Consider the following 12,132-nt stretch of genomic DNA (forward strand, 5'->3'; position numbering starts at 1 on the left):
TTATTTTATTTAATAATTTATTTTTACTTTATATGCATTGGTGTTTTGCCTGCATGTATGTCTGTGTCAGATCTTGGAGTTACGGACAGTTGTGAGCTGCTATATGGGGGGAATTGAACCCCTATCCTTTGGAAGAGCAGTCAGTGCTCTTAACCGCTGAGCCATCTCTCCAGCCCTGACGGAGTATTTTCTTGAATGTATTGGTTGCGTTGGCAGTGGGAGAGGTGGGGATCCAGAGGAGGGTGTGTCTGAGTCTCGTCCCTGACCCCTGGTTTTGTGTCGCCAGCTCAGTCTTCAGTTCCTGAGGCCATTTCCTGCGTAAGTCCAAGGGTTTCCCACCAAGGGTGGAGCCGGGCCATGGCTGTTTAACTTTGTGGCCTTCTGATGCTGAGGCCAGTAAACTCCTTCCCCCTTAGGCCTCAAGGAGACCTGGCTCCTCTCAGAATGGTTAAGGTGCTTGAGACCTGTGTGGCCAGTGTCCTGGACTCTTAGATAATAGGAGGATTTCACTATTTCCTTCTTTCATGGAAGCCACCCAATTTGGCTATGACCATTTTCCGTCATGTTCCCCTCTGTCCCCAGGAAAAATAGATACTTTTGTGCAAACTGCGCATTCTCAACTCTACCTTGAAAAATCCGAGAAAAATGCCCCCTGGTGGCCATCTCTCCAAGTGCAGCTCCAAAGAGCATCTAAGGTGCACCCAGTGGACAACAGAAGTTTTGCAGGCACTAGACAGACCAGACTTCAGGCCCTGGGCAGCTTAGGGATTTTATAGATTTATATCTTGTCAGCTTCTCACAGCGCCTTCATTTCTGCCCACCTACTTTTTGTTTTAAAGTAATACATATTTATTGAGAACCTACTTTGTATCAGAAACCAGGCAGCACCAAGGTGGGGACAAAAATAAATGCCTTGCCCCTCGAAACCAGCCTCTTGCTGCAAAGCTAGAAATCAGTAGATTGCCTGGGCAGGCCGGGGAAGGACCCAGCTGAGCACTGTGTCTACCAGCCTGGCTGGAAGGTAGGAGGCCGGCAGCCAGAGCAGCTTGGCATCCCAGCCTGGGCTGTAGCGGGTTCGGGGGTGACGAGCAGTCAGGGCATGCTCCAGGCAGCCGGTCACCTTCGTTAGGTCCGGGTCACAGATCAGGTTCATGATGCGGCGCTGTGTTCGCAGGTCTGAAGCGTGATAGATGCTGTAATCAGTGTGCGTGCTCACCTGCCTCCCCTCCGTCCCATGTTAGGCGCCTTACAGGTCCTTGGGAGGTGACAACAACCCCTCTGCCCACCCTTTTCCTCCCTAGGAGGCCTGACCCATCTGGGGCTTCTTTTTCCCATCATGCACCGGATATGGGCCCAGCCACTCACAAGCAGCGAGGAAGGCGTCCCCATAGTGGGCCTGCGTGGCTGGAGGCAGCCGGGCCCAACAGGCCTTCAGGGTGTTCTCCAGCCTCTCCAGGTTGGTCACGGGGGTTCTGAAGAAACCAGGCTCTACAATGGAGACTTGTACTCCGAACGGAGCCATGTCCCGCCTGCAGGGTGGGTGGAGTTTCTGTGTGTCAGCCTGGGTTTCCAGGAGAGTGGAATCTAAGATGGAAAGGCACCCTGACAGGAAAGCTACTGCTGGTTGGCCTGGGATGGGAGCACAGGGGTAGGGTGGGGTGGGGGTTTTTTTTTCTCCTTGGCTCAGAGGATAAACCTAGGACCTGTGCATGGTAGGCAACCAGCTGAGCCACACCAATACCAGCCTAGGGCAAGGCATTGTTGGGCTTTTTTCCTTGTATTTTCTTTTAAAAGATTTGTTGATTAATTCATGTGTGGATGGCTGTATGAGTTCGTGTGCACCGATGTATGCGCAGGAATCGTCATTGGTCAGAAGTCACTAACGGGGTTACAGGTTGTTGTGAGCCAACCTGTAGGTGCTGGAATCCAAACCTGGGTCCTCTGCAAGAGCAGGAATCTTTTTTATCTTGAGCCATCTCCCAGGCCCCCCCCCTTTTTTTAAGATGGGGTTTCATGTAGCCCAGGCTAGCCCTGAGCTCCCTATGTAGCCAAGGATGACCATGAACTCTTGATAACTTAGGCCTCTTACCTCCTATGTGTTGAGATTACAGGTGTGTGCCATCATGTTAGTCTGCATATTTCTCTCCCGTTTTAAATTATTTTTTATTTTTTGGTTTTTTGAGACAGGGTTTCTCTGTGTAGCCTTGGCCATCCTGGACTCACTTTGTAGACCAGGCTGGCCTCGAACTCACAGCGATCCGCCTGCCTCTGCCCTTTTTTTTTTTTTTTTTTTTTTTTAAAAAGACAGGGTTTCTATGTGTAACAGCCCTGGCTGTCCTGGAACTCACTTTGTAGACCAGGCTGGCCTCTGCCTCCCGGGTGCTGGGATTAAACGTGTGTACCACCAAGCTTGGCTTCTCACTTTTTAAACCTTTTATTTTATGAGACAGGGTCTCACTGTGTTATCTAGGATAATCTTGAAATTTTCTTTTCTTTTTTTTAAAGATTTATTTATTATTATGTACACAGTGCTCTGCCTACATATACACCCGCAGACCAGAAGAGGGCATCAGATCACATTATAGATGGTTGTGAGCCACTGAGATATCTCACCAGCCCCCGAGAATTCTTTACTTAAGAAAATTGTAGGGCCAGGTGTAGTGACGCACGCCTTTAATCCCAGCGCTCGGGAGGCAGAGGCAGGCAGATTGCTGTGAGTTCGAGGCCAGCCTGGTCTACAAAGCAACTCCAGGACAGCCAAGGATACACAGAGAAACCCTGGATTGAAATACATGAGGGGGGGGGGAACGGGGAGGGGGAGGGAGAGAGAATTGTATTTGCTTCGTGCATGTGTGGATGTCAGAGGAGAACGGGGCTCTCTCCTACCCTCATGTCCACTCGACTCAGATGTCAAGCTTGGAGTGTGTGTGATGAGTCTTGCTATGTAGCCCAGGCTGGCCTCATTCCCTGCCTCGGCTTCCCTAGGTTTTGGATTGCAGGTGGGGATCACTCCACCCACCGCTCCTGCATATTTTCTTCTGTGACCTAGACTCAGGGCCACCAGGCTTTTTCTGGGTGGGGTGGTGCTCAGTCGGGACCAAGCCTCAGCCTCATGCTGCTAATGTAGGTCCAGACTAATTTAGAACCCAGTATCCTCTGTCTCAGCACCCCGGTCTACTTCTTCAGAAAGATGCAGGTGAATGTGTGGGGTGTGTGCAGGTGTGCATACACAGCGAGAGGTCTTAGCTGGTGAGCCTCTCCCTACCCTGACCCTTACTTTTTTTTTTTTTTTTTGGTTTTTTCGAGACAGGGTTTCTCTGTGTAGCCCTGGCTGTCCTGGACTCACTTTGTAGACCAGGCTGTCCTCAAACTCACAGCGATCCGCCTGCCTCTGCCTCCCGAGTGCTGGGTTTAAAGGCGTGTGCCACCACACCCGGCTTCCTTACTTTTTTTTTTTTTTTTAAGATTTATTTATTTAATATGTATGCATGCACACCAGGAGGCCAGAAGAGGGCACCAGATCTCATTACAGACGGTTGTGAGCCACCATGTGGTTGCTAGGAATTGAACTCAGGGCCTCTGGAAGAGCAGCCAGTGTTCTTAACCACTGAGCCATCTCTCCAACCACCTTACTTTTTTTTTAATAGTAAATTTTGAGGTACTGTAGGCCAGACAAAATGAATGTTTTTGTTTATTTTGAGACAGGGTTTCACCGTGTAGCCCTGGCTGAACCAGATTTGCCTGGAACTCAGGTTTGCCTGCTTCTGCCCTCTCAGTGCTGGGATTAAAGGTGTGTATCACAATGCTTGGCAAATTAATGTTTTTTGGTAATTTAATTTAATCTAATTAATTAATTAATTTATTTATTTTTGGTTTTTCGAGACAGGGTTTCACTGTGTAGCCTTGGCCATCCTGGACTCACTTTGTAGACCTGGCTGGCCTCGAACTCACAGAGATCTGCCTGCCTCTGCTTCCCGAGAGCTGGGATTAAAGGTTGAGAAGGTACTAATATAGCCATTTACAATGTAACTATTTAAATGTGTCAAAACTATAAACCAGCGGTTTTGAGTCTAGGATAGCCAGGGCTACACAGAGAAACCTTGTCTCGAAAACAAACAAAACAAAAACAAACAAACACACACAAAAAGCTCCAAAAACCAAAAAGCCGAACCATCATTAGCCTGAAGGTTGCTGACTGCAGACTCAGCGGATAACCGGGCAGGTGTGAGGGATCTAGACTGGTATTAGCTTGTGGTGACTTGGTGGATAAAGCTGGGGTGGGGGAATGGTGGGGGGTGGGGTGGGGGGAGTAGGGGTGGGGTGGTGGGGGAGCCTGGCTGGGTAGAGATCCAAGTGCCAAGCTGTGTTCCAAGTTGCTGACTGGAAGGTACAGACAGGGAAAGGGACGAAGGAGACAAAGGAACTGGAGTGTGGTGAACAGAGCCGCCTTCCTTACACCTGCGCTTCTGTCCTGACAGACTCTGCCGCTCCCCTGCTCGCTCCAGCGCCTTGGTATTCTCACGGACTTTGAACATTATTGTTTGACATGTCCATGGTGAGCCCTAAGTGGGGGCGTATGTCTGCCATCCCAGTCTGAGCTGCATAGTGACATCCTGTCTCATAAAACACAAAATGAGGGCAGACCTGACCTCGGGGCAGATCTCAATGCTCTTCCTAAGAAGCCCTGTGGTAAAACCTTATTCATAACAACGGCTGGGAGGGTGGAATGGATATTAGTTTTTCTCCTACTGTGATTTGGGGGGCTGGTGAGATGACTCGCGGAACAAGGTTTCTTGTCATCAACGCTATAACCTCAGGAGCCAACAGACCTCAGTAAGTTTACTTCAGAATGTGTGCCGTGGCCTTCCTGCATGTGTGTGCACACACAGTATGCACATGGGCACGTGTAAATAAGGAAACATCTAAGTCAATGCCATTTAACAATGAATGACAAAAGCTTCCCCTCCTAACAGCTAGGCACTGCCGGATTCTTACAGGCCTCACTTTACTCTCAACCCCCATGAGGCAAATCACACTCTGGTTTAACAGATTTGAAAGAAAAAGCAAAACACCCAGAGAAGTAGCCTAATTGATGTGTAGTGGCTCACAACTGTAATCTGTGTCCTCAACAGGATGAGGTGGCAGGATTGCCAAGAATTCGAGGCCAGTCTGGACTACAGAGTGCAAACCTGACTCAAAAAAATAAGTGACCTGCCTGGCATGGTGGTGCACACCTTTAATCCTAGTACTAGGGAGGCAGATTTATTTCTGCCAGTTCCAGGTCAGTCAGAGTGACACAGTGAGACTTGTTTCAAAAACTCACCACACTCCCACACCACACCCACACCCCACACACCCACCACACACATAACCTAAGGACACAAAGCTTGTTAATGATAAAGCTTGGGTCTCACCTACAACCCTGCCTCCTCTTCCATCTCCCCTGTGTTGTCCCACCCCCCTCTCCTAGCTTGTGTCACTCACTGAGGTACCTGTTTGAGTGGGATCCCCTCCCCTCTTCAGGCTGGGGCCTGAAGCTGTGCATCCTCACCTCAGACTGTCAGAGAAGGCCTCCAGGCCAAACTTGGAGACACAGTAGCCCCCGCCATTGGCTGCTAGGCGGCCCAAGACACTGGTGATGTTGACCACCCGGCCCTGGGCCTGCTGTAGCAGCGGCAGCAGGGCTAGGGTGACCCCAATGGGACCCAGTGTGTTTACGTTCAGCACTCGCTGGAAGTCGTCTTGTGTTAGCCATGGTGTGGGCCCGATGATACCGGCCACACCAGCATTATTCACCAGGCCAAAAAGCCCTGTGGGAACATGACAGACACAGGGTGGGGTTTGAGGAGACCGAGGCATTCTCAGATGTTTCTGGAAGGACTGGAGCCCTGTTCCTCCCCCACAGCCTCAGTGAGTCCTGGGATTGCTGTGCAGTGCAGGTTACCCGTGGTTCTACTATACTCACCGGCATCTCCAACCTGTGTCTTCACCCACTTGGCAACCTGCTGGACACTCTGGGGATCAGCGACATCCAGCAGTGTGGTGTGGAGGCGGGAGGAAGCTGTCTGCTGTAGGGCTGCTGCCCCAGAGGGGGTCAGGCAGCTGGCCAGGACTTGGAAGCCCTTCTGGTCAAGTTGCAGAGCCAGAAGGCGCCCAAAGCCCGAGTCGCAGCCAGTGATGAAGATGAAAGCATCGCTGGCAGGCAGCCTCTGCCGGTCTCTGAACAACCACAGTACTGCCCACAGCAAGGCACCCAGAAGGAGAGGCAGCCACATGGTTGGATGCGATGCCCTGCAGATGGCAGCCTAGGCTGGCAGGAAGGCATGTCATTCATTCCCTCTGCCCCTTTAGCCCTGGTCCCTCACATCTACTTAGCTGGAAATGTTTGGTCTGAGCAGACAAACCAAGCAACTATATGCTTGGCAGATGACTGGCAACTAGTGGCTTATGGTGCAAAACAGATGTGGGCAATGAATAACCCTGAGCTGGTCCTGTGTACAGAGCTGTTGTGTGGGAGCAGAGGGCCCTGGGTTACCAGTCTCCACTAAACCAGGACCATCAAAACCCTCTACATGCACCCTTGCATTACTTTTGGAACCAAGAGCCCTTGTTTCAGTTCTGGTACTGTCAAAGTCACTGTGTGAGGCCAGACATCTTCAGTCTATGTTGGTACCTGTTTTCTCAGTAAATTGGACTGCAGTATCTACCGGGCCCACACCAGGGTTGTGAAGATCAAAGGCATGGACTGTGAGGACAATACTCAAAGCTTGAAGCGATCACTACGTGCCATCCTTAGCTTGTCTCTGAATAGCAACCCCATTCCCACCACCGCTTACCTCTGCGGAAAGCTGGCAGGTAGTGCAACGTGCGAAGCTGTAGCTTCTTCGTCTGCTTAAGAGACTTGGCTCCTAACCCTCCCAGGCTCCCAAATTAACTACAGCTAAGGCCAAAGTCTGCAGTGGGTGGACCCTTGCAGTGGAGCGGGAGTGTCAAGTGTCTGTATGTTCATGGGGTGAGGGCAGCGATGAGGAGGAGCTAAGAGGCTGAAGCCAGGTTTTGGCAGAGGGCAGCTCTGCACAGGGCCCCCCCCACCCCCATCTTTTCCAGCCTGGGCTCCTGACCATCTTTGCCACTGTTTCCTAGGAGGTGGGAAACCTAACAGGGCAGCTGGCCCTCTCTGTGGGTGGCCCGGGATCTGCCATTTTTTTCTTCCTTCTCAGCTCTTAAGTGCCCCCAGGACTTAATCTCCCACCTGCCCCAGCCTCATGACACTGCTTAGCAGCACCATGGAAGGGCACGTGAGTGAGGCACAGAGCCAGCACTGAGGACTAACTGGGTCTGTTGTCTGCCTTAATTCTGCTCCGCAGGAAACTGAAATCCGGGAGTACAAAGTTTCAAGCCAAGGCCGACCACAATTTGGGGGGCAGACATGAGGACACTTTCTTTTTGCTCACCCAATAAGGCACCTGCAATGCGTCCAAGGAAGAGTAGGGTAACAAGGAGGGTAGTGCCACCCTCCACCACAAGGCACTTGTCCCATGGGAAACAACCTTGGAGCCCCCACTATGTCGGGGGCTAGTGACTCCTTCAAACATACCGCGTAGAATGGAAGTGTGTGTCTTTATTCATGGCCCAACAGTGTCCCTCCCGCCTGGGAGGGTGAGGTAAGAGGGGTGAGCTTTAGGCTAGGACGGTGCAGACTGCAGCTGCCCTTTGTACACGTACTCCAGGGCGGTGGCGATGCTGCGCATGTCTAGCTCGATGCTCCGAGCCCAGTTCTCCACATCCCCGATTTCCTGGGAGAGGGGAGAGGAGACTGCAGGTCAGGGACCAGGGTGGGTAGATTATGCCTCCCCAACTAAGTCAGATCCACCGACTGCATTTCTGTCTGTCCAGCTGCCTTTCTTTTGAGATGGATTACTGCAACGTTGCTCGGGTTGGCTTCAACTCCTGGGCTCAAGCTATCCTTCCTGTGTCAGCCTCTTACAGGGCTGGGAGTTCTGGTCTACGTACCATACTCAGGGTTTTCTGAGCGCGCGCGCGTGTGTGTAATGTGTCACTGAGCCATATCCCAAGATCCTGCCTTTTTCTTCCTAACTTTTCTGACACCACAGCTATAGAAGGGCTATCTGGGGCCATCCCCAGTTCCTCATTAACCCTAGGTCTGGGATAGCTGTGAGACTGGAGACAGCCAGTCAGGGCTCAGATAGAGGCAGTGGTATTTGAGTCTGGCCCACCTTAAGTGCCTGGTTGAAGTTCTCCACCATTCCAATCCACTGGCCGGTCTGCTTGGCAAACTGCGCAGCCTGGACCTGGAGGGTCTTCACCTCATGGTCCAGCTTCCTCTGGTTCATGTAGGCCTGGGCCACACTGAGCGTGGGAGGAGAGGGGTGTCGGCTCACCCAATCAGGGGGAGTAGCCTCTTACAGCAGTGGGGGGGGGGTCGTCAGTCAGGAGGTAGGACTGGGAAGCCTTAAAATTCTGGCCCTTTCTGGATGTGACCAAACGAAGCAGGCTGTTTCCTCCAACCCCAGGGTTGCCAGGAAGGCCAAGTTGGGCACAGACTAGAAACATACCATTTCCTAGGCTCTGGGGAGGCTTGTGCAGCTGAGATGGGGTAGGGAGGGTTAACCTAGGGGGTATCCCTGAGGAAGAGCTGGGAGGGAGAAGGGAGCGTGGGAAAAGTCAGCAGTAGGGACACACCTGGCAGTGATCTGAGGCCCAGTGATCTCTGCGAGAAGTTTCGCAGATCAGGCCGCTTCCTGAGTCTGGGGTGGATGGGAGAGCAACTCTCTTCCCTAGGAACCCCAGGTCAGCTGAGCCTACCCCAAGAGATTTTCTTGGCTCTCCCCAACCCCATCCCCCTTTTTGAATCAGGGTGTTATGTAGCCCAGAGTGACCTCAAACTTGCTATGTGGATGGAGCTTCTTTGGCTGGGGTTACAGGCATATGGGCTTTCGTCATCACACCCAACTCCTGTCCCCGACACAGCCTGCTCTGATGCTCCAGGCTCAGTCAAGGTGGTGCCTGAGCTAACGGTTACCACCATGGGGCGGGGCTCTGTCTCCCTCCCTTATTTATTCGCAGATGGCCTTTTCATTGCCTATCCCAAAGCTCTGGGTCAGTAAGGAGGCTCCACATCCGGGGACCCCCACCCGGTGGAATGTGTGGGGGCAGAGGAGGCAAAGGGCTTGGGGGGGGGCACCTGACAAGGGCTGAGACAGACTAAGCCTTTGTTTTATTTTCTGGAGAATAGGAGCTGTGGGTAGCAACACAAAACCCTTTCTAATCTGGATTTGGCTTCGCTGCCCTCTAAGCTTTGAACGTGGGGTGGCATCTAGCAAGTAAATAAGGACGAGAGAAGTCTGGCCAGCCTCACAAATGGTGGCAAAGGAAGTGCCAGCGAGGGAGCACTGAGGAGAGAAGAGAGCTGTCTGGAGACAGAAGAGACCAGAGGCTCCGACCACAGCCATTCTTTCCCCTGATCTCCCCTCAGGATGAGTAAAGGAGATGACCTCAATCCCTCCTGACTCCCGTGATGACTCAAGCCTTTGGATTTGCAACCAAACTGCTCTCCTGGCCCTGGCGCGAGGCATAGTGCGTGCCTCCTTCCTTCCCAGGGACAGACTATCAGATCACCATCTCCGCTGAGTCACACAGGGCCGGGAAATCTCTTCACGTCTTTGGCTATCATGGGTCTCCTCACTGAGGGTTGAGGTTGGGGGTAGGGTTACCCCCCCCCCCCCCCGGAGACCCAGAAGGAAGAGAAGAAAGAGCTTGGTTTTGCTATAGGTCTTGGCACAGGCTCTTTGGTACTTCTACCAGCTGTGCCGTCTTGTTCCTGCCATCTGTTTCCCGGGCTTGCCAGAGAGTAGGAGGTGAGGAAGGAAAGAGGGTATGTGGTGAAAGAGGTTGTCTTTCCCTCACATCCAAGTGACAGCTGGGCTTAAAAGGGTGAGTCGAGCTAGACAGATGGCACCAAGTAGTGCCAGGGAGGGTGTGGTGGTGGGGGCAAATTCTGGCTGTTTCCCCAACCACTGCAGCTGCTTCGCCTCCATGCAGTGTTGGGGGGGGGGTGTCAAAGCGGACTCAACTCTTCATAAAGTTACATCAGGGAGCAGGGGACCGGTCAGAGGAGTTACTGGAGCACTCGGATCCTTCAGGAGGATGGGCCAGACCTTGCCTAACTGGGGTGGATGGAGGAAGAGGTTCCTACCCCACGTTGAGGTGATCCACCAGCGCTTCCGTCAGGCAGGTCGCTGCAGTGATAGCCTCTCGCCTCCTCTTCTCTAGGGAGGGGTGAGGTGGGGTAAGGGATTGGAGCAGACTTCACATTTGAGCGGTGGTGCTAATGGGTCCCCATGCACCTATCAGTGTTCTGGAAACTGCCATCTAACGTTAGACCTTTAAAGAAGAGAACCTTCCATACATAAACAAAACAACCCCCTTTATTTGGTGGCACCCTTAGAGGGTAAGGGACTCCGTCCGGCACGCCCAGGACTTTTCCCAGACACCCTTTCACCCCTACTGCGGGCAGCAATTTGGCACCCCAGGACTGCCAGTCTGGGCCTTAGGAGAGACTTCCTTGCCTGGGCTGTGCGGCAGACCCTTTGGAACCCAATCACTCGCGGGGCGGGCCCCCAGCCCCTCCCACTTCCGGGGCGAGAGGCTGCCTGGGCCAATGGGCACCGCGCGCCAAGATCCAGGGGCGGGGCTCACCCGGCGGGATCCCGGAAGTTGCCGAGGGGACCCGAGAGGGTAGGCGAGGAAACGGATTCCCCAGGAGAGCCGCCCCCAGTCCCTGCCTGCCTGCGCTCGCTCGGGTGGCCCGCTAGCCGGCGCCCTCCCCCTGAGCTGGGAGGTTACGGGAGGCCCAGGCTTCCGGCAGAAGCTAGGTCGCGGCCCGGCGCGCCCGCGGGGGGGAGGGGACGATACCGCACTCACCCTGCAGCTCCTTGCGTTCATTCTGCTTGGCCTGGTGTTCTTTGAGCAGGCGGGACAGCATCGTCGGGCCTGGCTGGGTGTGGGCACGGCGGGCCCCTCCCTAAGGCTGCGGGAACTGGATAGCACCTTGGCTCCTGCAGGACGGAGTCACGTGATCGTAGCGTCACATGACGCGGGAACCTTCAGCAACCCCCGCCCCTACCCCGCTTCCTTTTAGGCGTTGGGTAGGTAGCACAGAGATAAAGGAGGGAAGCGGAGGGTTGCCTGGTGGGTGAGCTGTTCCTAATGGGGCTCGGCTTTCGGAGTTGGGAGCCCTTTTTGTGTTTAGTCACGCTGGGCAGTCAGTTTGCACAGTGCTCTGGCTGTCAGGCCTCGAGAGGGTTGGCGTCTTCGTGCTGGCCGTCAGTTCGGTTCCTGGGGTAGCCTTACCTCCGGGCCGGGCTGGCCGGGTCTCAGTGGATCCTTTCTCGTCTTCCTCAGCTCTCCACCAAGGCTCCCTCAGTTCTGCGTGATGACCGGAGAGAAGTCTTTTAGGCACCCCAAGCGGCCTTCTAGGGAGCTTTGCTAACGGGAGTGGTGAACGTGCTGGTCCGTCCCTGCCCTTTTGTGGTCAGGGAATGCGAACCCATTTTAGTCGTGGCAGAAGCGTGAGGGCTACTGCCAAAGTGAAAGGTAAATTATACAGTGCCTCTCCGATTAAGGAGGAATGCTTCCAGGACTAATTCCAACGAGAAAAATTATAAACACCATCAGTTTACTGCTGCTGCTACATACAATCTGTCTCTCTCGCTGCCTCTCTGTCTCTGTCTGCCTCGTGGCCCCCTGTGGTTTTTCAGGGTGGCCTGGAATCTAGGAACCTTCTGCTTCGGGCCCCACAAGCAACTAGGGCTACGGGGTGCATTGCAAGTGTGCAGATGTACCCCAGCATCACATGCCTTTGATCCTGATACTGACCAGAATGGTTGGTTTACATAGTGAACTTCAGGGCAACCAGGATTACCGTGTCTCAAAGCAAAAGCAAAACCCAAACAAATCTCCAAACAAACAAACAAACAAGCAAAAAACAAAAAGCAAACCCCCAAACCAAAAACCCAAATGTGGTGGCGCATGCCTTTAGTTCCAGCACTCAGGGAGGCAGAGGAAGGCTGATCATTGTGAGTTCGAGGCCAGCCTGGTCTACAAAGTGAG

The 12,132-nt window shown here is 53.2% G+C and overlaps 2 protein-coding genes across 2 annotated transcripts; both read right to left on the reverse strand.

Moving 5' to 3' along the window:
* Nucleotides 1-114: 114 nt before the first annotated feature.
* Rdh5 (retinol dehydrogenase 5) lies at nt 115-6,455 on the reverse strand. The gene is made up of 4 exons (XM_051170648.1): nt 5,966-6,455; nt 5,552-5,810; nt 1,366-1,529; nt 115-1,176 (listed from the first exon to the last, which is right to left on the reverse strand). Exons 1-4 carry the CDS (start codon nt 6,273-6,275, stop codon nt 953-955), a joined length of 957 nt encoding a protein of 318 aa, XP_051026605.1. The 5' UTR covers nt 6,276-6,455; the 3' UTR covers nt 115-952.
* A 1,169-nt stretch (nt 6,456-7,624) lies between these two features.
* Nucleotides 7,625-11,008, reverse strand: Bloc1s1 (biogenesis of lysosomal organelles complex 1 subunit 1). Its single transcript, XM_051170706.1, has 4 exons — nt 10,945-11,008; nt 10,217-10,289; nt 8,238-8,370; nt 7,625-7,796 (listed from the first exon to the last, which is right to left on the reverse strand). Exons 1-4 carry the CDS (start codon nt 11,003-11,005, stop codon nt 7,686-7,688), a joined length of 378 nt encoding a protein of 125 aa, XP_051026663.1. The 5' UTR covers nt 11,006-11,008; the 3' UTR covers nt 7,625-7,685.
* Between the last annotated feature and the right edge of the window lie 1,124 nt (nt 11,009-12,132).

Source organism: Acomys russatus, chromosome 28 (genome assembly GCF_903995435.1).
Source record: "Acomys russatus chromosome 28, mAcoRus1.1, whole genome shotgun sequence".
In the NCBI taxonomy this organism is placed as follows: Eukaryota; Metazoa; Chordata; class Mammalia; order Rodentia; family Muridae; genus Acomys; species Acomys russatus.